The 24044-nt window shown below is 53.2% G+C and overlaps 4 protein-coding genes and 1 long non-coding RNA gene across 6 annotated transcripts; 1 reads left to right on the forward strand and 4 right to left on the reverse strand.

The window, feature by feature from the left end:
• Positions 1 to 227: 227 nt before the first annotated feature.
• TAPBP (TAP binding protein) lies at positions 228 to 10910 on the reverse strand. The gene is made up of 8 exons (XM_070584369.1): positions 10500 to 10910; positions 10165 to 10335; positions 9699 to 9959; positions 3838 to 4236; positions 3142 to 3483; positions 2965 to 3054; positions 2773 to 2810; positions 228 to 1956 (listed from the first exon to the last, which is right to left on the reverse strand). Exons 1-8 carry the CDS (start codon positions 10534 to 10536, stop codon positions 1945 to 1947), a joined length of 1350 nt encoding a protein of 449 aa, XP_070440470.1. The 5' UTR covers positions 10537 to 10910; the 3' UTR covers positions 228 to 1944.
• Positions 10911 to 10921: 11 nt separating this feature from the next.
• Positions 10922 to 14306, reverse strand: ZBTB22 (zinc finger and BTB domain containing 22). The gene is made up of 2 exons (XM_070584367.1): positions 14199 to 14306; positions 10922 to 13499 (listed from the first exon to the last, which is right to left on the reverse strand). The coding sequence occupies exon 2, from the start codon at positions 13429 to 13431 to the stop codon at positions 11524 to 11526; it is 1908 nt and encodes a 635-aa protein (XP_070440468.1). The 5' UTR covers positions 13432 to 13499; positions 14199 to 14306; the 3' UTR covers positions 10922 to 11523.
• A 623-nt stretch (positions 14307 to 14929) lies between these two features.
• On the reverse strand, positions 14930 to 18294 carry DAXX (death domain associated protein). Its single transcript, XM_008543719.2, has 7 exons — positions 18088 to 18294; positions 17109 to 17940; positions 16772 to 16986; positions 16381 to 16615; positions 15739 to 16213; positions 15362 to 15584; positions 14930 to 15175 (listed from the first exon to the last, which is right to left on the reverse strand). The coding sequence occupies exons 1-7, from the start codon at positions 18292 to 18294 to the stop codon at positions 15116 to 15118; spliced, it is 2247 nt and encodes a 748-aa protein (XP_008541941.2). The 3' UTR covers positions 14930 to 15115.
• Positions 18295 to 19324: 1030 nt separating this feature from the next.
• LOC139077298 (uncharacterized) lies at positions 19325 to 21424 on the forward strand. 2 transcript variants are annotated; one of them, XR_011529686.1, is made up of 4 exons: positions 19325 to 19433; positions 19863 to 20109; positions 20190 to 20438; positions 21010 to 21424. It is a non-coding gene; the product is annotated as an uncharacterized lncRNA (long non-coding RNA). The 2 variants fall into 2 exon arrangements; XR_011529685.1 differs by having other exon boundaries at positions 19863 to 20438.
• SMIM40 (small integral membrane protein 40) lies at positions 20192 to 23229 on the reverse strand. The gene is made up of 2 exons (XM_070584370.1): positions 22366 to 23229; positions 20192 to 20321 (listed from the first exon to the last, which is right to left on the reverse strand). Exon 1 carries the CDS (start codon positions 22643 to 22645, stop codon positions 22403 to 22405), a length of 243 nt encoding a protein of 80 aa, XP_070440471.1. The 5' UTR covers positions 22646 to 23229; the 3' UTR covers positions 20192 to 20321; positions 22366 to 22402.
• Positions 23230 to 24044: the final 815 nt, after the last annotated feature.

Raw genomic sequence — 24044 nt, forward strand, 5'->3', positions numbered from 1 at the left:
TTCCGGCTCCAGGCCGGGATCTCGGCTCCCGGGCGATCCTCCCCTCGAGAGCCTGCCGCTGGAGGGGTCCTGTTCAGCATGGGTGGCGCCCGACCCCCAACTGTTTTGAAGGGGCGTTGGGTGTCGCCAAGGCGTTTGAGAGGTCGGGGTGACTGGAAGGCACCAGAGGTGATTGGAAGAGCCACTGCGCTTGGACAGGGGAAACCGGGGTAGAATGACACATCCCATTGGAAGCACTGGAACACAACTTTATTCCCACATGTTAGACCCGCTCCCCGCGTCGGTCTGGGCGACCGTCCTGCTCCTCAGAAGTCCCTAAGCCGAGCCGCCGCTTCCTTCGTCCCATAGTCATTTGATCCAACACCTGTTATTGAAGACTTAGGACGAAAGACTCCAATTTCTTATGTTGAGCGCCCTCCAGTGGGCGCCAGGCGTGTGCGGCGCGGGGCCTACAGCAGTGGACAGACAGGCCGGTCCTTGCCTTCGAGGGGCCGACAGTCCGGGACAAGAGACAGGCATTTAGGAAGGACTGGCGCAGTCACTTAAACACAGCCGTGGTGAGCCGCACAAGAGGGGCACGCGGCGGTCTGAGGGGAATGGCGAGGCTCACCTGATCTGGAGCCCAGGGAGGGCGAGGGTGGAGCAGGCAGAGGGAACAGAGCACTGGGCCCCGGGGAGGGCGAGGGTGGAGCAGGCAGAGGGAACAGAGCACTGGGCCCCGGGGAGGGCGAGGGTGGAGCAGGCAGAGGGAACAGAGCACTGGGCCCCGGGGAGGGCGGGAGGCCAGTGAAGGAAAGGAAAGGCATAGCCGTCGATGTGAGGGCACTGAGAAGAGGGCCAGAGGGCACTAGGTGGGGTGGAGAGGTAAGCAGTTGATCCAGCGCGGGAGAGGCGGAGGCCAAGGCAAGAAGAGTGGATTTGATCTCTAGAACACGGGTTCTCCAAGTGTGGTTCCTGCCCCAGAGGTCCCTGAGACTATTTCCAGGGGTATGCGAGGTCAAGACTATTTTCATAACAATACTAAGATGTTATTTACCTATTTCACCATCATTCTCTAAAACATGTACATGGGAGTTTTCCGGAAGTTCGTGTGTATTGACATTGCCTTCACAGTTAATGAAATGTGTGCTTGTGGTGCTTGTGTATTCTTGTGTTTTAGTTTTTCTCAGTTTTAAGTTCTAATACAATAAATATAGTTATAACTCATATGAGCAAATGCTCTTTAGAGTCCTTGATGATTTTTAAGAGGTCCTGAGACCAAAAATTTTGAGAACCACTGCCCTAGAGCTCCAAGAAAGTGAATGCCATAAATTTGTGTTTTTTACAAAAGCATTCCAGGGGGCGGGCCAGTGGCCAAGTGGTTGAGTTTGCCTGCTCCGTTTCAGCAGCCCAGGGTTCTGCCAGTTCGGATCCTTTTTTTTTTTTTAATTTTTTTTTTTGAGGAAGATTAGCTCTGAGCTAACTACTGCCAATCTTTCTCTTTTTGCTGAGGAAGACTGGCCCTGAGCTAACATCTGTGCTCATCTTCCTCTACTTTAATGTGGGACACCTGCCACAGCATGGCTTGCCAAGCAGTGTCATGTCCGCACCCGGGATCCGAATCAGTGAACCCCGGGCCGCTGAGAAGTGGAACATGCGCACTTAACCGCTGCACCACCGGGCCAGCCCCAGTTCAGATCCTGAGCGCAGACCTGGCACTGCTCCTCAAGCCATGCTGAGGCGGCATCCCACACAGCAGAACTAGAAGGACCTACAACTGGAATATACAACTATGTACTGGGGGGCTTTGGGGAGAAGAAGAAAAAGAAAAAAAAGCATTCCAGCCACGCAATGGAAGGAGATTGGAGGGAGCAGGAGCAGACGATGGCACAGTATTTGGGAGAGCTACTACAGTAGCTCAGACCAGAGATGATGGTGGCTTCCCCAGGATGGTGGTGAGGGCTCTCACTGGGCTTTCTGGAAGAGAAGTAAAAAAAGAGGTGAGGAATTCTGGGTTTTATAAAGCAGGGTGAAGTTCTCATGGTCAGTCCAGAGATAAATGAACCATCATGGGCACAGAGAGTGGGAGAAGAATGGGGCTCACATTTCCTGTGTGTTTTCTGCCTGGCTTTTGGGGCTTGCCTGGTGACTTGGTTAAGTTCACAGGCTCAGTGTCTGCGGCTGGGGGTTGGCAGGTTCAGATCCTGGGTGCAGACCTAGCACCGACTGTCAAGCCATCCTGTGGTGGCGTCCCACATAAAATAGAAGACTGGCACAGATGTTAGCTCAGCGACAATCTTCCTCAAGCAAAAAGAGGAAGATTGGCAACAAATGTTAGTTCAGGGCCAATCTTCCTCACAAAAAATAAACACCTGGTTTTGAAGACTTAGAATGGAATAAAAGACTATAATTTCTTATATTGATTATATGTGAAATGATAATATTTTTGATATAGTAGATGAAATAAAGTGTATTATTAAAATTAATTTTATCTGTTTCTTTTTACATTTTTAGATTTAAATTCACATATGTGGCTTGCATTATATTTCTGTGGGACACCACTGCCTAAGTAATTTTTTTTATCCCTGCACCCAAAGCAGCTGAGGTGTTGGTGAAGTAAAGTTCAAGGGCTCCTACAGTTACAATGGTAGTGGCAGGACTTAACCCAGGTCTGTGTGAATTCCAAGTCCGGGTTCTGCCCACTGATGCCAGCAGCCTCCCTCCGTGGGTGAGAAGTTGGGAGGAGGGGATCAAATGAGATGGGAAAGGGAAGGGAAGGTGGAGCGCTGTTACCTTCTCCTCTGAATCCTTGGAAGTGGACCAGTAGGCAGCTGTGGAGAGAGAATGAGAAGGGATGTTATGTTATTGAGAAGGGATGTTATGTTATATGGTAGGGCAGAGGGGTGAGGGTCAGGCTTCTGGGAGCAGGCAGGGAGTGTCGGCCAGTCAGTAGAGGGTCCCTGTCGGGGTGGGGCTCACACTCACCGGCCCAGCACAGCACCTTGATGAGGCCAAGGAGGAGAAAGGCAGACAGGAAGAGGCCTATGCCGTCCTCCAAGGAGGGCCGGGAGAGACCTGGCAGGCAGAAGGAGCGACGAGGGTGAGTTTCATAGTATCTCCCCCATCGCCCGCCCCCGGCGTCTCGATCCTCCTGGCTCTTACCCGCCACCTCCAGGGTGACCTCGGCGCTGCGTCCCAAGGCGGGCAGGCTGGTGTGGTGGACACGACAGGCATAGCGCGCCCCATGCTGCTCGGCGGTGACCGGGGGCGGCTGCAGGTGCCCAGAGAGGCTGACAGAGCCATCCGAGTGGTGGCGCAGGGCCGAGAGCCAAGTCTGTCCCTTGGCTTTCTGAAAACCGCCCTCTGGGCCGCCCCGGAGCTCCCATTCCACCTCCAGGCCTTCCGGGGGGTAGAAGTGGGACACGAGGCAGAGCAACTCCGGAGGTGCCTCCCCGGGGGCAGCCCATACAACAGGTGCTGGCATCAGGGACACCTTGGGGGGCTCTGGGGAGAGAGCAGGAAAGGAGCAAGGGGGGAATCAAACCACATTGTCCTTTCTCAGAGACTCTCAGTTTGCCCTCTGGCTTCCCCCAAACTGAGGGACGTTTGGATATTTTCTTCCAGGACGCAGAAACCACTGACTCCCCACTGGTGCTTCACAGGAATCCCCATGCCAAAGCCCCCATTCTCAGGGACCCCTATTCCCTCAGATTCGGAAACCTTCATCCCAAAGACCCTCTGATTCCCAGGGACCCCAATCTATCTCCCCACACTCTTCACCATCCCTCCCCCATCATGGTGGCCCCATAATCCCAGTGCCTACCCTCTACCAGTGGGAACCCCTGTTCCCCAACTCACTCTGCACAGCGAGCTCCAGGGTAACCTGCCCTTGCAGGTATGGCAGGTGTACGGTGGCCAGATAGGTGCCCTCCTGGAAGGGCTGCACAGCCGGTAGCCAGAGGGTCCCATTTCCAGTCCATGGACCCCACGGCTCGTCATCATCCCAAGCAGCAAACACCACTGCCCCATCTTGGGCAGCTGGCATTTGCGCAGCTAGCCCAGGAGTTGCAGCGAGGACCAGGTGCCCCTTACCCAGGTGCTGGCGTCGCCACTCCAGCCCAAAGGGAGGGGGACCTGGGGCCAGAGATGTAGCGGCCACAGGGGTGGGGGGCACGTAGGCAAAGCTCAAGTCCAGCAGAGCATCTTCTCCCAGTCGGATTCGAGGGCTGGGGGTGTGGGTGAAGACAGTCAGCACAGCTGGGGAAAATGGGGAGAGAGACGAAGGAGTGGGAGGGGCATGAGGGAGAGAAAGAAGGAGAAAAAAATAGAGAAATGGAGTTATCGGAAGGACTCAACTCCCCACCCCTCAGAGGACACCTCCTTTTCTGATACTCACCGTCTCCTGGCCCTCCTTGCAAACCCCCTTTGCTCTGGGACTAGGTGGGACCCAATGTGGCTGAGAGTGAGCAGAGAGGTCTAGAGATGAAGGGGACAGTGAGTGGGCGTGGCCCTTGAAGGCTGCTCTGAACACATAGACCCCTGGAGCTCTGGGGACAGGGGGATCCAGGTGCAGTTCTGACACAACCTGAACCAGTCTAGTCTCCATGCACCACTCTTTTTTTTTTTTAAATGATTTTTTTTGAAGAGTGGCCCTGAGTTACATCTGTTGCCAATCCTCCTCTTTTTTTTTTCCTCCCCAAAGCCCCACAGCATGGCTTGATGAGAGGTGTGTAGGTCCATGCCCAGGATCCGAACTGGCGAACCCCAGCCCACTGAAGCAGAGCACAAGAACTTAACCACTTGCCACGGGCTGGCCCCCACCATGCAGCACTCTTGAAGAGCCAAGACTTTCTTTGTTTGCTGGTGAAGACAGTGGTGACTCATGCCGGTCAATCCTATGGTGCTGCACAGAGTACTTACTGACTCTGGAAGGTTCTGGCTCTAGCCTAAACCTGAACACAGGCCTCTATGCTCTACTGAGGCAGTGTAAGCTGGTTAAGTGCCTGGAGCCTGGCTGCCCTGGTTAATCCCCAGCTGCAGCTGTTTATATGGCCTTGGGCCAGTTACTTTGCTTTTCCATGGCTCAGCTTCCTAATCTCCTAAATAGGGATAATAATGATGATACAGTACCTAAGTTGTAGTGAGGGTTAAATCATTTAATACCTCTTGCTACCGAGATTTATTCAGTTCCTGAATCTGGATAACAAAGGTACTTATATATGAAAGGTGCTTAGAACGGTGCCCAGGACACAGTAAATCTACAAAGTGTTTGCTGTGATTACACTTAACTGTCTGCCAGACAAATTTAACATGCCGCAACTCAATAGCATCTCTGCAACAACCCCCCACCCCCATACCCATCTTCCCTGCCTTGATGAATGATCACCACCAGCCCCACCCCCGGACACTAAAGGCAAACACTTGGGAGTCACTCAGACTCCTTCGTCTAGTTCATTCATTCAACTAATATTTATTGAGCACCTAGTATACTCAACGTAGAAGACAAAGTGGTAAACAAGAGAGGTAGTCCCTGCCCTCAAAATGCTTACAGTCTAATAAGGGAGACAGATGAGCAAATTGCCAAATATAATGTGCTATGTGCTGTCCCCACTGGGTCCTAATTCTATCTGCCAAATACATCTCACATCTGTTTCCAACTCGAGTTCTCATCAACATACATTTGGATAATTACAACAGTTTCCCCTCTGGTCTCCCCATCCTCGTCTCTCTCTCTCCTTCAATTCGTCCTCCACACTGTGGCCAAACAGTGTGGCTACAAGTCTGATCTGGTCACTTGCCTGCTTAAATATCCCAGCTACCCAGGAAGCCAGCAACTAAAGGCACAGGCTGGAGCGAGATGGACCAGGTTCCATTCCTAGCCCTGGTTCTTACAAGCTGTGGGTACTTGGGCAAGTTACCTCATTGCTCTGCGTCTCAGAGTTCTTCATCTGTGACCTGGGGATAATATCAGTACCTAGTTCCTATGGTTGTTGAAAGGAGTAAATGGGACTGTGCCTATTAAGTGCTTAGAACAGAAAATGCTCGATAAATGTTAGCTATAACTATTTTCACTACTATCATCATCATCATCACAGACTTGCTGCATATCTTGGGAAAATCATTTAATCTGTATTTTCCCCACTACTCCAATGATCTGACCCTTGCCTACCTTTTGTAAGAATCAAGTAAAACAACAGGCTTTTGGCACACACACACACAAAAACTCCTGATGGTTCACTATCAGCTGTAAAGCCCAGTTTTCAGGGCATTTGATAATCCAGCCCCCAACCCACCTTTCCAGACTTCTCTTGCACCCTAAGAACCAGCCCCATAGAATCCCTTTCTTGTAACCAGTAGAAACTCTAATCATTGGGCATTTCTTTGCTTTGGTCATAAGATTCCTTTGAGTTTACAAAGTCCCTCCCCATTTTCTCCCAAACATCTAAATACTCCTTGTCCAGCAAGTTACTTCCTCCTAGAAATGTCTGGGTCCTCCAGGTAGAAGTAATCGTTTTTTCTCTTGTGATTATCTTTATGTAATTTTAAATCCTAGCTTCTGAGGCCTACAAGGCTAAACTTCTCTCAACCTCATGGGATTGCTTTCATTCAAGGCAATTTCATTTAGTTTATCAAAATCCAGAAACATACCTTTGACTTGGCAAAAGCAACCCATAGGATTAACACACAAAACCTAAAGGTTTTACAATTTAACCCTTAAGCTAACAGTGCTTAATATTAATGGGCTATTGAAGCAATTTTACACCTAGATCCCACAAACTGGACTCTGTAAAAATACCAATGTAAATACAACAGGGCCAGAACAGGGAGGAAATCTGTACCTATTTTTGCTGCTTGTATTATATAAGTTTTTACTTTTCTGTTAAAAAAGTGAAAGGTAACAACTATTATAAAATATTACCGAAAAAAAATTAAACCCGAATCTAATCAAGCCTCTAGATCTAACTACCCATTTGTAGGAAATATGGAGGAAAAAGGAACGAGGGAAATGACACAAGGAGGAAACAATTGGCCAAATACAGAATATGGGAAATTCTACAGAACAAATGACCAATCAATGGCGAAAGGGAAGGGGGCAATTATAAAATAAAAGAGACTTAAGAGACAAAACGGTTATGTACTTCCCACCCCGACTTCGCCCCCAATTCATATGTTAAAAACTTAAACCCCAATGTGACGATATTTGGAGATAGGGGCTGTGAGGAGGTGATAAAGATTAAATGAGGTCATGAGGTGGAGCCCTAATCTGATAGAGCTTTGCCCTTATAAGAAGAAGAAGAAACAGGAGAGCTCTCTCTCTCTCCTCCAGGTGAGGACACAGCCAGAAGGCAGCCATCTGCAACCAGAAGGGGAGGGTTCTTCCCAGACACCAACCCTGCCAACACCTTGATCTTGGACTACCAGCCTCCAGGGCTCTGAGAAAATGAATTCCTGTTGTTTGAGCCGCTAGTCTATGATATTTTGTTATGGCAGCCCGAGCAGATACAGCAACCAAATAGAATATTTGAACCTGTTTTTGATCCTGATTTGAGCAAATCAATCGTGAAATAACATCATTGAGGCAATTGGGAAAATTCTAATATAGGCTAGGAATTAAATGATATTAAGAATTATTTTTTGTTAGGTATGAGGACGGTATTGTGGTTGTATTTTTTTTACGGTCCTTATTTAACAGAGATTGAAGTACTTATGAATAAAAGAATATGATGCCTGGGATATACTCTAAAACACTTCAGTAAAGAAAAGAAGGTGGGGAGGAGGGTAGATGAAACAATTTGGTGAAATGTAATAACTATACAAGTGGGTGATGGGTGTATGGGTGTTCATTATACGATTCTCTCCACTTTTGTGTATCTTTGAAATTTTCCATAACAAAGTTTTAAAGGAATGATGAGAATTAAATATCACACACAAAGTATGTTAACAAAGTATCTTTGTCAACAAACAATTGAATGTATTTGATAATTCATTTGATAAGAAATAATATATAAACCTATATTAGCAAAGTTATCAATGATCTGTGGCCCCAGAAAGACGCCATTTTTAATTTTACATTAAAACAACAACTTTTATTTTCATCAGTCCCTAGTCAAGCAGAAATGCTTGAAAAGGAAGCCTGAGCACAGCGCTTAGTTTTTTACCCCCCACCCCTGCCATCTGTGAGACACAGATAATCTCCCCCGGGCACTCCCATGGCTTCCTATCTTCACTTCTTTCAAGGCCCAAGTCGCTCCCTAATCTACATTACAATAACCCATGACAAATCTGCCTAGAGCCTTCGTGACAGCAGAATCTACATCTAATCACCCTTGTGACCCTTAAAAGTGCCCAGGGCCACGGAGAGATTCTCATTTAATTCTCCTGGAGTGGGACTCAGGTTTTAGCATATTTTACAAACTTCAAGAGGATTCGTGTTTGCAGCCTGGACTGAGAACTACCGGGCCTTAATTTATTCTGGGTGCTAATAAATATTTATTGAATCGGTGAATAAATTAACAAAGTGTCTCCCTTGATAGTCACAACAACGGAAAGATGGGAAACAGCATCTACATTTTACATTTAGTAAAACAGAGTCAGAGAGAAAAGGACATTCTCACCCCAGCCCCACCCCCGGTGACGCCAGCAGCCCGGGAAATACCTCTTCCCGCTGGAGAGAGCCACCGTCCCCACAAGGAGCAGTTTGCCTCTGCCCCTCCCCACGGTGGGGTCTGGGGACTAAAAATGAGGCATAGAGAGAGGAGAAGGCTGCAGAGTGGGTGCTGAGTCCGTTTCCCTGGTCCTGTGGGTGATTCTCTCTCAGAGAGGAGGGTGGCGGGAGGTGCTCCCGAAGGGAGGGTGCAGGGCTTGGCTGGAATTGAGCTGCCGGTCAGGCTGTGTCCTTTGCATAAAATCGCACAAGACTGAGGGAAGCCGAAGACTCTACTCACATCCTACCCACCCTCCGCGGCGAGAAGGGAGAGCTCTTAGATAGCCCGGTCGTATCTTCCCCAGTTCTTGCTTTTTCCGCCCATTCCCTCTCTGCGCCCCAGCCCAGCAAAGTGCCTGACCCCTGGGCCTCACACTGCGTTGCACGATGCAATAAGCGGTCCTTGCAGTGAGAACCATCAAGTCTCCCGCCGTGTCTCTTCCCCCCGCTCCAGCCCACCACTTGGTGACCACAGAGTCAGCGCATCCCCACGCGCCGTAGGAAAGGGGCTGTCAGAGGAAGTGAACGCGCTTGAGCGCAAGAGCCTTTCCTTTGCTGACCGCCGCAGCGCGGGACCGGCCGGGTGGGGCTCGAAGGCAGGTTTTCGAAACAGGGTGAACCACAAAGGTGGGGGTGTCTAGCAACATACAGATCTGGGAGGAGAGGAGAAAAAAGTTCCTGCTTCTGAGCCCCTCCCCACGCCGTCGCCGGACTAGTTTCTTAAGGTCTGGAGTCAGGAAACCCCGCCTCTCTCCAAAGCCCCGCCCTTCCTACACAAAGCCCCGCCCCCAAAAGCAGGGTTTTGTTTTTTTTGGTGGTTTGGGGGTTTTTTACTGGGCAGGAGCTAGAAGAAGCGGTAAAGATAGATTTTTTAATTCCAGCCGAACTGCCTCGCTTTACAATAAGAAAACAGATCCGATGTGGGAAATGACTCGCTCAAGTCCAAATAGCGAGTCACCAGCTAATCTGGACTCTTAGAATTTACCCATTCACTCCACCTCCCCTCCCTAGCTACCTGTTGCCATGGTGATGAGAGCGGGCTCCGGCTGAGGCTCGGACTGTGGTCTCAGGAGGCCGGAGAGGCTGAGGACCTGGCTGGATATGCTGACCATGAGCCAAGTCCCGTCCAGGGCCCGCGGGCAGCTCTGCTCCGGCGTCAAGCCGCTGGCCCAATTCACCGAGGCGGGAAGCAGGACATAGCGGCTCATCTCGCAGTGCGGCGCGGGGGCGCCTGGGGGGTACCGCCTGAAGGCAGTCTGGAGAGCACCCGCGGGGTCTGCGAGAGAAGGGAGTTGCAGCTGTAGAGTCACCGCCAGGAAAGGGATTTTCAAATGCACAGACTACCCGGTAGCGCGAAATTTGAAGATAACGAGACTCATTCTACAGAGGGGGAAACTGAGGCCCGAGGTCACTGCGCGACCTAAAGAGGACGGGGTTTCGGTGCAGGCGACAGAGTTGGGAGCGAGTCCGGGATGACTCACCATGCACTTTGAGGTAGAGCTGGGGGTCGAGGTCTGGCCGTGGAGGTGGTCCCCCCGGGCCCTGGCGCAGCAGCAGTGCCGCGGGTTTCTTGGCCAGGCGGCCCCCGCCCGCATCCTCCACGAACCAGCACTCTATCACCGCAGGTCCCGCCGAGACGGCGGTCGCCAAGCCTGGGGGGAACAGCCGCGCGAGTGAGGGCGCGGCCAAGATGTCAGACGACCCGACCTCACCCCCCGCCCCCTCCCCGGCGTCAGGCATGTGGCGGGGTTACCTCCCTCCGCTCCCCCGCCCCCCACCCCCGGTTCCTGGGCAAAGCGTCGCGGCGTTTGCTCACCCAAAACCACAGCGAGGAGAAAGGACAGGAGCTTCATGGCGCCGCGATCTCCTCAGTCCCGTAGCCTGCTCTTCCCCTTTCACTTTCTCTTTACTCTAAAGGCCAGCGGGAGGGGCGGAGGCAATCGCCGCTCTGGTTAGGTGAGGGCGCGTGTGGGGGCAGGTGTTTCCCCTATGAGCCGAGTAGGGATCCCGGAACATCCTCTTCAGTTCAGGTCTGGGAACCCCAGCCCCGCCCTGCCCTCCTGGACCACCCAGCACCGCCCAGTCCCAGAGCCCTCCCCAATCATAGGCCGGCCCTCCCCTCCACCCCGCGCCCCAGTCGTCTCCCCCCAGAATTCACTTGGCGGAGAACCACTACCCCGCCTTCCCCCACCCGTGCTAGGTCCTCAGCAAACACATACGGGTTGTCGGGAAGCCAAGTGAAATGACCAATAAATATTTTAATGACCGTTTAAAAAAAATAAGATTTAAAATAAAAACCTTGTACTACAATTTACTCCCTACTTGTCTCCACTCCCTCCCCAGTGAGAATCTAGTTGGGAGATCCCAAGGTGGAGGGGACGGATTAGGGTAGAAACAAGGGGCACATCCTTTGGGGACTGGGGTGGGCTCTAGGACAAGGGTGGGGCTCAAAGGCCTGGTCCCCACAACGATACAAACACAGACTTTAGGTACAGACTATAACCACCTGACTCTTGACCCTGTGACTCCAGGATGCTCAGCAGGCCCCCTCTCCCACCACCCACCCACCCACCGTATGCGCCCTACTCTGGAGCTGGGGCTTCAGTGTACCCTTCTGAGGGAAAGAGAGGGCTTAGTTCCGGGGATACTTTGGGGAGGAGGGGCTGAGGAGTGGAATGGGTGGCCGATGGTGCAACGTGGTTCCCCCTTGCAGAATATATACAAGTCCATAGAGATAAGGAAGACAGCGTGGTGAGAGATCACCTGGGGGCCACAGCGCCCCCTGGCTCATGATCCCTATTCCCTCTTCCCCGAAAGCTACCCGCAAGCAGCCTGCTGGGTCAGTTTGCTCCTCCGCCCCCACTGAAGCCCATCTCTACCTTGTGGACGCTGGGTGGGGACCAGACCCGTCGGTTGGACGGGGGCGTGGCCCCACTCGCCTCGTCGCCGCTGGCCCCGCCCACCCCGGGGGACTCTCTTTTGGGCGGCAAGGCTGGTCCCGAGGGCCCCCCGGGTCCAGGTCCGGCCCCGCCCCCACCCAGGCGGTGCCTGCGCTCACAGTGTCCCCGGTGGCGCATGAAGCTATCTCGCCACATGAACTTCTTGGCGCAGACGCCGCACTCGTAGGGCTTGAGGCCGGTGTGTGTCTTCATGTGCTCGGTCAGATGGTGCTTCATCTTGAACTTCTTGTTGCACACGGGGCAGTCAAAGGGCCGCAGGTTGAGGTGCATGTTCACATGCCGATCGCGCATGCTCTTGTGGGAGAAGGCCTTCCCGCAGTGGCACAGAAAGATCTTATTCCCATCCCCGCTGCCCGTCCCTCCAGTGGTCCCACCAGCGCCACTTGGCACGCCCAGGCCTCCTGCCGACGTACCCCCCAGGGTCACTGCCCCGTGTTCAGCTTGGTTCCCTGGTGGCTGGCCTGGAGCCTGTGAGGAGGAGGAGGATGAAGACGATGGGAAGACTAGGATCTGGTTGCCCTGCATGTCGAGGGGAAGCAGGGGCCTCGGAGGGTGGGAAGGGGCATAGGAGGAAGGGGTTGGCCCCCCTGAATCATCAAGCCCTGCCCCAGGACCCCCACCCTCATAGGGGCCAAAGTCATTGGAGGACTCACAGAAATTGACCTGCTCCTCTCCCTTTTCCGGAGGCTCAGTCAGGGTCCGGACATCACTTATGCTAAGGGTAGCCTCAGGTCCTCCCCTTGCTGGAACCCCAGAGCCACCCCCCATCTCTTCATCTTCATCATCCTCACAGGTCAACACCAAGTCTTCCTCCTCCTCATCCTCTTCCAGTTCTGGGTCTTGGGGAACCAGGGGCGCTGGTGCTGGGCAGTTTCCCCCTCGCTTCACATATACCCAGTGTTTCTGTGGCATGATGCTGGGGGGTGCGTACGTGGGCCGCCGGAGCCCAGCCCCAGGGACCACTGCACCCCTCCCATCCCCACCGTCATCACAAAGCTCATCTGCCTCCAGTAGCAGCTTCCCAGAAGTAGCAGCCCCGCTGCCAACCGCAGGGGCTGGGAATACAGGGCCACCTCCTCGACGCTCCCCGCTGCCCACTGCAGAAGCTGCAAATGCCTCTTGGGAGGAAGATGAGAAATCAGTAGACTCCCGGGGACTGAAATAGTTGCTGCTGCTGGGGGACTGATTCTCACTGGCCCGACTGGAGGCATGGGAGCGCATGGAGCCCATGGTGGCAGGGGCCATGGTGCCCCCACTCCCTGACGGGACCCCAGCACCAGGGACAGTGACTGAGGTGGCTGCCGCAGTGGTGATGGTGGCGGTGGCGGCCGAGGCCCGGCCTTCGCGGAGGAGTTCAGTGCACTTATCCACGATGTGCCACATTTGGAGCACAGATCCCACTGTGAGGAAGTTGACAATGTCAGCAGCAGCCATGCTGAGGCGGCCAGTGTAAGCCGAAGCCAAGACAGTCTCAAAAGCGCCTGGGTCCATGACACTGGGCAGCGAGATGGAGGTCATGCCCTTGAGTAGGACCTGGTCGTGGAAGTAAGGGGAGGAGGCAGCCAGGACAGCACGATGAGCCCTGAACTCTCGTCCCTGCACCCGGATGGACACATCACAGAGCTGGCCCTGCAGCCGCTGCTGATTGAGGGACTCGAGGAGGGCACTGGTCACCTCGGGGAAGGATACGTGGACCACTGCCGCTGCAGGCAGGGGCAGTGGGGGCGGGGCCAGCGATAGAGGCAGGGGGAGCGCTGTGCCGCTGGGAGACAGAGGAGATGGCTCCATGGTGTGGAGGGAGGGGGTACCCCCCCAGCCACAGGAACAAGGAAGAAGGAGGGCGGCCGGGGGGGTCTCTGGGAAGAAAAAAAGAGAAGAAAGATAATATCTCACAATGACATAGCTCTTTACAGTTTGAAAACACGTCACACCCGCTATCTGAGTAACTCTCCACAACACTGTGAGGTAGGTAGTCCTCTCAACCCCATTTGACAGATGAGGAAACTGAGGCTCAAAAAGATTAAGAGATTATCCGAGGTCACACAGCCAGTAAGTGGTAACGCCCATAAACTCAGGCGTACTGACTCCAAATCCAGTGTTCTTTCCTTGGAGGTTAGAAACATAAGGTGCTCTTGTGGAGTGGGATACCTCCCCTTGGAATTTCCCACTTCCCTGAGCCCGACTTTCCAAAATTTACCTTTTTAGTGTTTTCCACCCTTTTTTTAGGAGGAGGACAGGTCTGCTCCTATACTGAAACCCATCCCTCTCTTCATTTCCCCTTAGGCCATACACCCCCCCCACCCCCTCCCCCCGCTCTTTCGCGGGCCACGCCCCTTTGCCCCCCTCTTATCCCTGGCCCCGCCCCTTTCAAGACCCGCCCCGTGATCCCTTCGGCCCCGCCCCTTTCAAGACCCGCCTCCGCGGCCCCTTCGGCTCCGCCCCTTGCCTACCCCCGCCCACACCGGACCCCGCCCCCCTCTGCTCCGCCCCAAGCGCTACTTTGACCTCCTCTCCCACCCGGAAGGCGACCCCCAACCCCGCGCGTCCCCGCTTACCGGGCCGCGCGCCCCCGGGCCCCCCCGCCCCTCACTTGGCGGCCAGAGCCGCAGCCTGGGCCCCTCCCGCCGCCATCTTGCGCCGACTCCCTCCGCCCTCCGCCTCCGCTCCGCCTCCCGCCCCTCCGGCTTTAAAGGCACAGGCGAGCACCCCGCCCGTGCCGCTGGGCAATACTCGGCCGACTCGGCCGCTTCTCCTTTAAAGAACTGTCGCCTCATTCCCCCTTAAAGGTACCAGGTCCTTTCCGCCGCTAAGGACTCAGGATTTGGTTCGGCCGAAGCACTCATTCCCCTTTAATTCTGTAAGCCTGCCTCTTCCCATCGGCGATGGGTCAGGGCCATCGCTGCCTAGGCTCCGCCCCTGAGCTGTGGCCATTAGAGGGTTTGCGGGAGCTAATCGCCCTGGTCTCCCAGCTTGACAGTCCCCCTGAAATCCCGCCCCCTTCCTCCGGGCCCGGATTGGCCAAATAACCTTGAATCTGCCCCTGATTGGCTTTTTTACTCCTACCGCTCCAAGTGAGAAAGTAAGGCGCGTTCAAGAGGCTGAAGCACATTTTTTAATGCCTGGGAGAGGACAAGGGGAAATCCCGAGAGCGAGGCTACTCCCAGAGAGGCGTGCTAAGGCCAGGCTAGAAGGACAGGTCCAGGGCTACCCGGGGGCGGGCTAACCCCGAGCCAGAGAGCAGGTGGTGCCAATCGGTGAGAGCAGAAGAATAAGGAAAAGACAGAGATACAATAAGAAAAGAACTTTATTGTTTATTAATGTTTCTGTGTAAAACTTAAGCTTTTTTTTTTTTTTAAAAGAAACCACCAAAAGGGGATTAGCTCAGTTCATCCTTTCCTCAGTCATCTGCTTCCCACCATCCTCCAAATACTCTCCCCAAAACGTTTTGGAGGCAGGGAGCAGGGGGAGGCAGCTAATCAGAGTCTGAGAGCACGATGATCTCCTCTGGATCGCACTGTGTGGCCACACTCATCTGCAGGGGAGTGAGAGACAAAGAGTCAGAGAGGTCTGGAATAGAGGGAGAGAAGGATTTATCAGAGATTAAAAAGTGGGGTGGGAAAAAAGAAAGAGAGAGAGAGTGTGGCGGGTCAAATATTCAGACAGAGCGCCTGCAACTGTGAAAGAGAATGAAGTCAGGAAAACAACTTCCCCTCCTTACCTTGTAAGTACCAGGCTGGGAGGGTTGTGATTGTGGGGTTTGGGACAACCGGGCTGGAGATGGGCTACAGAGGGAGCTGGTCACCAGGCCATGGCTAGGAGAGTCCACCCTCGTGGAGGAATCAGCAACTGGGGCCATGGAAGCCAAGGGGGAAGGTGGGCTGGGCAGGGCACAGATCTTCTTGTCATTCTTCTCGTGCACTGCCCTTTGCCTTTCCACATAGCTAGGGACAGAAACATAAAAGTGTGGGGCTACAGGAGGGGCCTGAGGCCGGAGGGGGAGTGTCCAGTCTCTGCCCACAGGCTCAGTTCCACAACAGGCTCAGAAAACCCCCACAGTCCCTCCTTGGCTTCCCTCTTCCTCCTCTTTGTCGTTACCTGTTTTCTAATGGCCCTGCTCCTGTTTGCTTCTCCTTCCGAGATTTCTTGCAGGGAGGACTGGAATCTCCCCGGGTGTGAGGAGAGACACCTCCATTGAAGGAAGTAGAGGTGACCATGGCTGCTCCATTCTCCAAAACAGTGGTGAGCGGGTCCTTTGATTGCTTCCTGGAAGAGGAAACGTCCCTCTCCTCGGGGGAAGGGTTGGTATCCAGGGGCAAGGCTTCAATCTCTAGCTCAAAGAGCTGAGACACAGGGCTCTCCTCGTCCAGGGGCAACTCCTCCAGGCGTTCTCCATTGCTTTCAGCATCTATGCTGGAGGGGGCCAGGGGTTCTTCTGACAGTGACGATGGTGACCCTCTGAGTTCTTTGTTTTGCTCTTCCCCTGAAGACCTGTTGATGCCTTTGCTAGGTTCCAGGTTCTTTTCAGTGGAGATCTGTGGTGGGGACATGGGGCTCTTGTCTCCATCCTTACCTGGAAAAGAAGAAAAGAGGGGAGAGGGAGCATGAGAACTAGGAGAAAGAATACTACTGAGAGGACACTAGGACTAAGAGGAGGACGGGCGGGGTCTCAAACAGGTGGCTCACGCCCACCCAGAGTTGAGGGAAGTGACATATGAGGAGCCTGTTGTCTTGACATACCTTCTTCCTCCTCCTCCTCTTCATCGTCCTGACCTTCCTGCATCTGTTCCAGATCCTCCTCTTCTTCGGAATCTGTGGCCTCCTCGTCGTCGTCCTCCTCCTCGTCGTCGTCCTCCTCCTCGTCTTCCTCCTCCTCCTCTTCTTCCTCTTCCTCATCACTTTCCTCATCTTCTTCATCATCTGTCTCAACCTTGGAGGTGGTAGGGCACTCCTGGGATGCCATTCCACTAGGGCCCTGGGAGACAAAGGAGTTTCTCTAAGGACTCCCTTGCCCCAGAGGGTCTGGTTCTTGCGTTCCTTCTGCACACTCCCCCGTCAGTCACCCTGGACTCCCTGCTGGCCAGTGCAGGGGAAGGACAAGGTTTCTCTGAAGGGTGTATCCCTTCCATACCTCACCAGAATCCAAGGAGGCTTTGGGGGAGTCTGCAGGGTGGGAAGAGGTGGCCTGGGGGAGCCGGGCTCTTCTCTTCTGTCTCTCGCCCTCCTCACTCTTGTCTTGCATCACTGCATATTTGGAGATGACCTCGTCCAGCCGGCTCATAGCCAAGCTCCGGTTTTCCCGTAGGCGCCGGGCTAGAGTGGGATCTGACAGTGCAGGGTCAGTGCCTACGTGGGAAGATATACAGTCAGAGTACTCAGCCAAAATCGTAGAAGGAACTAGAGAGAGGCCCCCTCCAGCACATACCTGCCATATAAGGGCTACTGACGGGTATCTCACTAATCCCTACCTGGCCTATAGTCATCGGTGAGGTGACAGCCAAAGTTGTAGATGAGATCGAGGTGGCGTCGCTCCTGTAACCTGATGCCCACATCTCGGAAGGCATCCTGAGCCATGAGCTGGAGCTGCTGTCGGGGGAGGCCAAGGCTGTGCCGAGCAGCTGCCTTCTCCACGGCCCGCAGCACATCTCCATAGTCAGGGAAGGTATCAGGCCCTGGCTTGTTGATGAGCCGCTCGATGCGCCTGTTAACCTCTGGGTAGCGGGTGCCCCGGTAGGGGATGCGCTGCTCTATGACCCGGCCCGTCAGTGAAGAGCAGTCTTTCAACTCACACAGCCGCCCAAAGAGGCGGATCAGCTTCCGCTTCAACCTCGCCTCCTGCAGGTACGTGGAGTCGGGGTCGTCCAATTCTGAGAGATCCAGCTCCTTTTCCTGCAGCCGCCGGATTTCTGCCACATAGAGCGCTAGCAGCTGCTCCAAACGCTGGATCTGCCGCCGGGAACCACGGGTCCTTGGGGCCTCAGTGGCAGCCGTCTCAGCATTTGTGGAGTCCAAGGAGGGGTCTGTGGGAGGGCTATTCCCAGAGGGCTCACTAGAGGTGGTGGCAGCCGGGGCCAGGTTCACCTTCTTCTTGGCTGAGTGGGCCTTGAGAACAGTGCAGAGCTCATTAATGTAGACATAGAGCTTAGCTGGCCGGCTCCGGGCCCGGGACAGCACCCGAGAGAGGATGTTGCAGAACTCCGCTGAGGCCAGAAACAGAGAGTGGGCCCGCTGCTGCCGGTTATAGAGGAATGGGACCACCTCAGGGTGGTCTGCCGTCTGCGTCTTACACAGTTCAAGGAACTAGAGGGTTCAGGGGAAGAAGGGAGGGGGAAAGAGACAAGGGAGGGAGTTGAGAGAAAGAAGGTTAGTGGGGAAGAACGGACAGGAGAGCCAGTCAGCCATCCCCCTCCCTGGGGTACAAGAAGAATCTTCTCCCCTAAAGCTCACCTCTTCAAACAGCTTCTCATTCTCCAACTTGTAGCATTTCTTGCCGCCCGAACTACTGCTTCCTCTGGCCCTACGGGGCTGAGAGGAGCCAGGGGCTTCTGCCTGGGGTGAGGCCGGATTGGGGGGTGGGTGGGAGGGCCCTGGCTGAGCAGCTGCTTCATCTTCGTCATCATCATCCAGCACGATGATGCTGTTAGCGGTGGCCATGGGGGATCAAATCCCCAGGAGGGAGGAAGTGTTGGGGATTTCGGAATTCCTGCTGGAAGGGGATGGGGCCTCAGAAAGAGCCCCGCCAGCATAGCCCCATCCCTTCATCTCACACATTTTCCAGTCTTCTTGGGTTTCAGTAACACCCAGCCCTGCCCAACAGTGTCCTCACTGCCTATCTTCAGGAAGCATTAGTACCATGTACTTTTCAGCCCTTTACTATGGGAGCCCCAAACCGCCTGAAAACCTTGAGTTGTCACTCCCAGCTCCACCCCTCAAGTCGATATCCGGTCTTTCTGTTGTGTTTTCCCATTATTTCTCATAGTTGGCAAGTTGATTCCTGCCAACCCCTGGACCACCTCCCACACTGCACTCCAGATTTCCCTGACATCCCCTAGCACAGATACCACACCCCCGTCGGCACCACTCACGTGTTTTCCCCCTTTCGCTCTCAGACACGTCAAATTCATACCCTCACCCCATCCTGAAGGATCACCCCAACTCCTAGACTGTCTCTCAGGAGAAGGAGGTTCCCTCCCAAAAACCACTCCCCTTTCTCTTACCTGGATTATCTCCATATTCTACCCTTTGATGGGTCTCCTCAAACCGGGGCGTTAGGTTGGAAATATTTCACCCCAAGTCCCCTCCCTTTCACCCCACCCAAATTTTCCCCATTCTCTCTCTGTGACCTGTAACCGATCGTAAGCACCGCGCTGGGCTCTCCCGATTCCTCTTGGATCCCAACCCTGAGTCCGGCCCCTTCCCCTGGGTGAGCTTCCCGCCAAGTCCCCCTCCCCCAGTTCAGCCCCTCGCCGCCCCACTCCCCTTCAGGGACAGGAAGGAAGGTACCACAGCTTGCCCCTCAGACTCAGCGCCCGGGACTCCCCAGTACCTCTCCCTCGACATTCCCGCCCCTGCCTTCGCTCCCCGCACCGTCCGGCCCCCACCTCAGTAACGGTCTCTCGAGGCGACCCTCGCCGCTGATCTCACAACCTCGCATGGTTCCCTCCGCCTTCCTCCTCCCACCGCAGGCCCTACTCTGGACCGGAAGTCGCAGAGTTTCCGCCTACAGGTACCTGAGCGCGGCCATGTTGTCGTACGGAACACGGTTTCTCCGGCCCCCGTGGCCGGAAGTGACGGTAGGCCCGCCCCCGGGCACCTCCCGTGCCGCCCACCCAGTCTGCAGCTCCCTTCCCCTGACCTGTAGGGGGCGGTTGGTCCTCGCAGGGAGCCCCCACTGTACCTGGGGGGCGCCATCTTGCTGTACGGCGTTGGCTAAGCTGGCACTCGGGCGCTCCGCCAGTGGAGCTCTTTTCTCCCGGTGCTTCTGCGACTCCGCCAATCAGGAACTTCCCGCATCCGGCCCGGCCGCCGGCGAGTCGCGTGCGGGTGGACTGAGCCCCGTTTGCAAGCAGGGGAGGGGAACGGAACAGGACAGCTAAGGATTGGGCCCTCCACGGCTGCGCAGGGGTACACGGAAGGGCAGGAGTTTCTTAAGAGGGAAATATAACCTTTTCCTTCCGCTAGGCTATTAACAAGCCTTCCGGCGCTGCTTTCCTACCTGCCAGGTACCCGTTTCCACGGCTTAACCGACCGTGCCAGGCCCTTGCGTGCTACGGGCTGCGAGCTCCCGTGCCGCTGTCCAGCAGCGACTTCGACGTCCAGATTCCTACATCTCCCAATCGTGAAATCACAACACATGCATACAAATGAGCACAACGCGCTGTACAAGTGTGGTGGTATTATTATTGCTATTGTTGTTGGCGCCTTTTCAAGCTCCTCCACAGAACTAATGACCAACCAAGCCAGTGGGACGTAGGTGGTTCTCTGTCCTTTTCTCGAGGGTGGTCCCCGAGGCGCAGGCGGTGATGACCAGGGGGCTGTACTTTGTCCAGGAGCTCCAGGACCTGAGCCCAGGCGATATGGGGCGAGGGGTTTGAGGAGGATCTGTGCGAATTGCCGCTGTGAGACGAAATGAGGCTCGTAACATACCTCGGGGCCCGTCTCCTCCTCTTCCTCGGGGAGAGCTGAGGGAAGAACGAAGAGAGAAGAAACCCACTTTGACGCCTGCCTCGCCGGCACCCCCACCTCGCCCAGCTTTAGGAAGGCTGGAGGGACTCCTAGAGGCAAGGCTGGGTCCAAAGGTGAGCTTATGGGGAAACAGGAAAGGTTAACACGGTTCCAGTTGCTGAGATTCCCACCTCCTGCATCCTGGCACATTCCATAAGTGGTGGGCATCTTGCCACTTTCTAGGATCCCAGAGGCTCTTACATCCCTAAGCCCTCAGAGTCCCAGAACCTCAAACCCTCCCTTCTATTAAAGAACCCCACACCAGTCGTCTAAGCCTACAGTCTTTAAATTGGGAAACTTGAAAACTCTCTAAAGGGTATTCAGGCTTGGAAGATATAAGGGGTTTAATTTCCAGATCCTCAAATTTCCCAGAATTGGTCTTCCTCAGTAAACTCCAGCAGCAGAAGTTCTTCTTCCCTTTTCCCTTTTACAATAGACTTTCTCCCCCTTAAAAAAAAAAAAAAGTATAGTTCTCAAACATGAAATCTCCTGGGGATAAATTTACCTTGTCTTAAATAAAGAGAGATGTAGTCTATTTCTTTCATCAAGGCACCATAAACACCACTTCAATTATCTCATTAAAAATGTACTTTTTGGGGGGCTGGCCCCGTGGCCAAGTGGTTGAGTTCGTACGCTCTGCTGCAGGCGGCCCAGTGTTTCGTCGGTTCCAATCCTGGGCGTGGACATGGCACTGCTCATCGAGCCACGCTGAGGCAGCATCCCACATGCCACAACTAGAAGGACCCACAACTAAGAACATACAACTAAGTACCGGGGGGCTTTGGGGAGAAAAAGGAAAAAAATAAAATCTAAAAAAAATGTACTTTTTATTTTTAACAGTTATAGAAATGTGTACAATCTTTATGCTATTTGATCAGTTCTGTTCTCATAATAATTGTAATGATAACCTAGAAGAAATTTTTTTTTAAAACTAGAGTCTTATGGTTGCAAGAAGGAAACATTTTTTTCATTTCAATTAGTATATATATATATATATATATACACATATATATATAGAAAAGTGTGATAGATTGGTCAATAAAAGACTTTCAAGATAAAAGCGTAAAATTGTCTGTGGGGAAGTAGAGTGGTAATAGGAGTTCAAGGAGAAAAGTGAATGATGAAAAAAGAAAAAGAATGATTCCCAGTTGTTGAGTTTATTTCTGTATTTTTAAATGGGTGCGGGCCGGCCCCATGGCCGAGTGGTTAAGTTTGCCTACTCCCCTTTGGCGGCGCGGGGTTCGCTGGTTCGGATCCTGGGCACGGACCTACACACTGCTCATCAAGCCATGCTGTGGTGGCATCCCACACAGAAGAACAAGAATGACTTACAATTAGGATACACAACTGTGCATTTGGGGAGTAAAAAAAAAGGAAGATTGGTAACAGATGTTAGTTCAGCACCAATCTTCTTCACCAAACAAGCATACCTTAAAAAAAATAACTAAAAAATAAATAAATAAATGAGTGGTGGTGGGTATCAAGTCACTCTGATATTTCAGTTCTCCTGAACATTCAAAAGGGGGGTTTAATTGTTTTATTTTAAATTACAGATGTTTTCAATATGTCAGAAATTACATCCTTGGAACAACTTTAATTTATGATGAAAACAATTTTTTTAAAGATTTTATTTTTCCTTTTTCTCCCCAAAGCCCCCAGCACTTGGTTGTGTATTTTCAGTTGTGGGTCCTTCTAGTTGCGGCATGTGAAACGCCGCCCCAGCATGGCTCAATGAGCGGTGCCACGTCGGAGCCCAGGATTTGAACCAGTGAACCCCTGGGCCGCCAAAGCAGAGTGTGCAAACTCAACCACTCGGACATCGGCCCAGCCCCGATGATGAAAAATTTTTGACACTTACTTAAAAATACACAAGCACTACAAACTTTTTCAAAATTATTTCCCAGGGTATAGGTGCAGAAATTTTAAGACAGCTGACCTAAGCTCTCCAAGTGTCCCCTCCGCAGCTCCCAACAGTCCCATGTCCTCCCATCTCCCTCTCACCTCTGGCAGGGAAAGAGGATGTTTATAGGAAAGGTGGTCACAATTCCAGCTCCTCCTCCTTCTGAGGTGTTCCCAGGAGCCAGTCCCCAAACTTTGCCCATTGTAGCGGCCACAGCAGCTTGTAAACAGCCTCTAGCATCAGTAGTGTCAGGCTGAGGGCCAGAAAGATAAAGAAGCCCTTGTCCAAGGCCCGACGCAGGGGACCCCTGGGAGGAGAGGGACCCTGAGCAAATGCCAGGAACACATCCTCCTCGTCCACATTGCCCTCCTCCTCTGCCATCCTAACCCACAGTCTGACAGCTGGCTGGATCGGGGAGTCTGGGATAGAAGCCCTTGCTCAGCAATGCCAGGATTAAGGGTCGTGGTGGCAGCAAGTCCTGCGCCTGCTCTGCTTGACCCTAATTCCCCCACGCAAGAGAGAAAAAGAAGAGTAGAGTCTCCGAGCTTTTGGAACAATCCAGTGCAATGTGAATGGTCTGGACTAAATGATTCCCAGTCTGTCCAGCTTTACCATCCTATAAGTCTGTGTTTTGGAAACTGAAGGCCCAACACAGAGACATGCAAACTGGAACTGCCCAAGTCATTCTGGGTCTCTAGGCTCAAGGTTCGAGGTCTGGGGCCCCTACAGATAGAGAATGAGCAACCGGACCTCATATGCTACTGTGAGCCGCTGTCGGTCAAGGATCTAAATCCCCTTCCAGCTTTACAGTGGGTGAGGGGGTGGGGAGCAGCTCTCTTAACCAAGGTGGATGAGGATGAGCCATGGCGCCTGCAGTCCGCGCAGGCGTGGCTCTCCCTGGGGTCTGCAGGCCCAAAAGTTTGGGCACTGGAACCCAGAGAGTTCTCTTTCTAACTTCCGGTCCCTGCAGGGCAAGAGGAAGGTTATAATTGGACCGCAAGAGTCCAGCGGGAGGGTTTTAAAAAGAGAAAGACCGTGATTGGTCAGCAGGGGGAGAGCGTGTGGCTGGGACTTAACTGTTGGGGCATAATAACAAAGAGTGAGGTTTTGCGGCTTGGGGAGGTGGGGCGGGCGTTCTGGTCTGAGAGTTGCTGGCGGGAAATGTCCAGGAGGTTGTCCCTGGGGCAAGGGTTGAAGGCCTTTTCTTGACCCTGTTCCCCAGGCACTGGCCTGAAGGTCTCTGTGAAAATTAATGAAGGGAAACCTCATTTAAAACGGAGTCAGGAGGCCAGAAGGAGGAGCTCCCAACAGTGTCATTCGAGTTCAGTTACAAGAAAGATAATCAATTATAGACCCCGACAGAAAGAAGTCAATAGGAAAGAATCTTCAGTTACAGGAAGAAATGTACATTGCATCCCAAACAGAAATCAATTGCCCAGCAACTCAGCAAGTGAGAAGCTGTCACCGCCCTGAACTCTTGCTTTTCTCCAATGGACCTTCCTTCAAAGCAACCCCTCCCAATTTCCTCCTTTTGCTCTATAAAATAGCTTTCCTCTGCCTTGTTTGTTGGATTTGCCTGTGGTCCGCCACAACATGCACATCCCAAATTGCAATTCTTTGGCTATTTCCGAATAAACGGTTTTGCTGGTAAAATAACTGGTGTTTTTTTTTTTTTTTTTTAAGATTAGCCCTGAGCTAACTTCTGTTGCCAATCTTCCTCTTTTTTTTCTTTTTTCTCCCCAAAGCCCCGGTACATAGTTGTATATCCTAGTTGTAGGTC

This window comes from Equus przewalskii, chromosome 19 (genome assembly GCF_037783145.1).
Source record: "Equus przewalskii isolate Varuska chromosome 19, EquPr2, whole genome shotgun sequence".
In the NCBI taxonomy this organism is placed as follows: domain Eukaryota; kingdom Metazoa; phylum Chordata; class Mammalia; order Perissodactyla; family Equidae; genus Equus; species Equus przewalskii.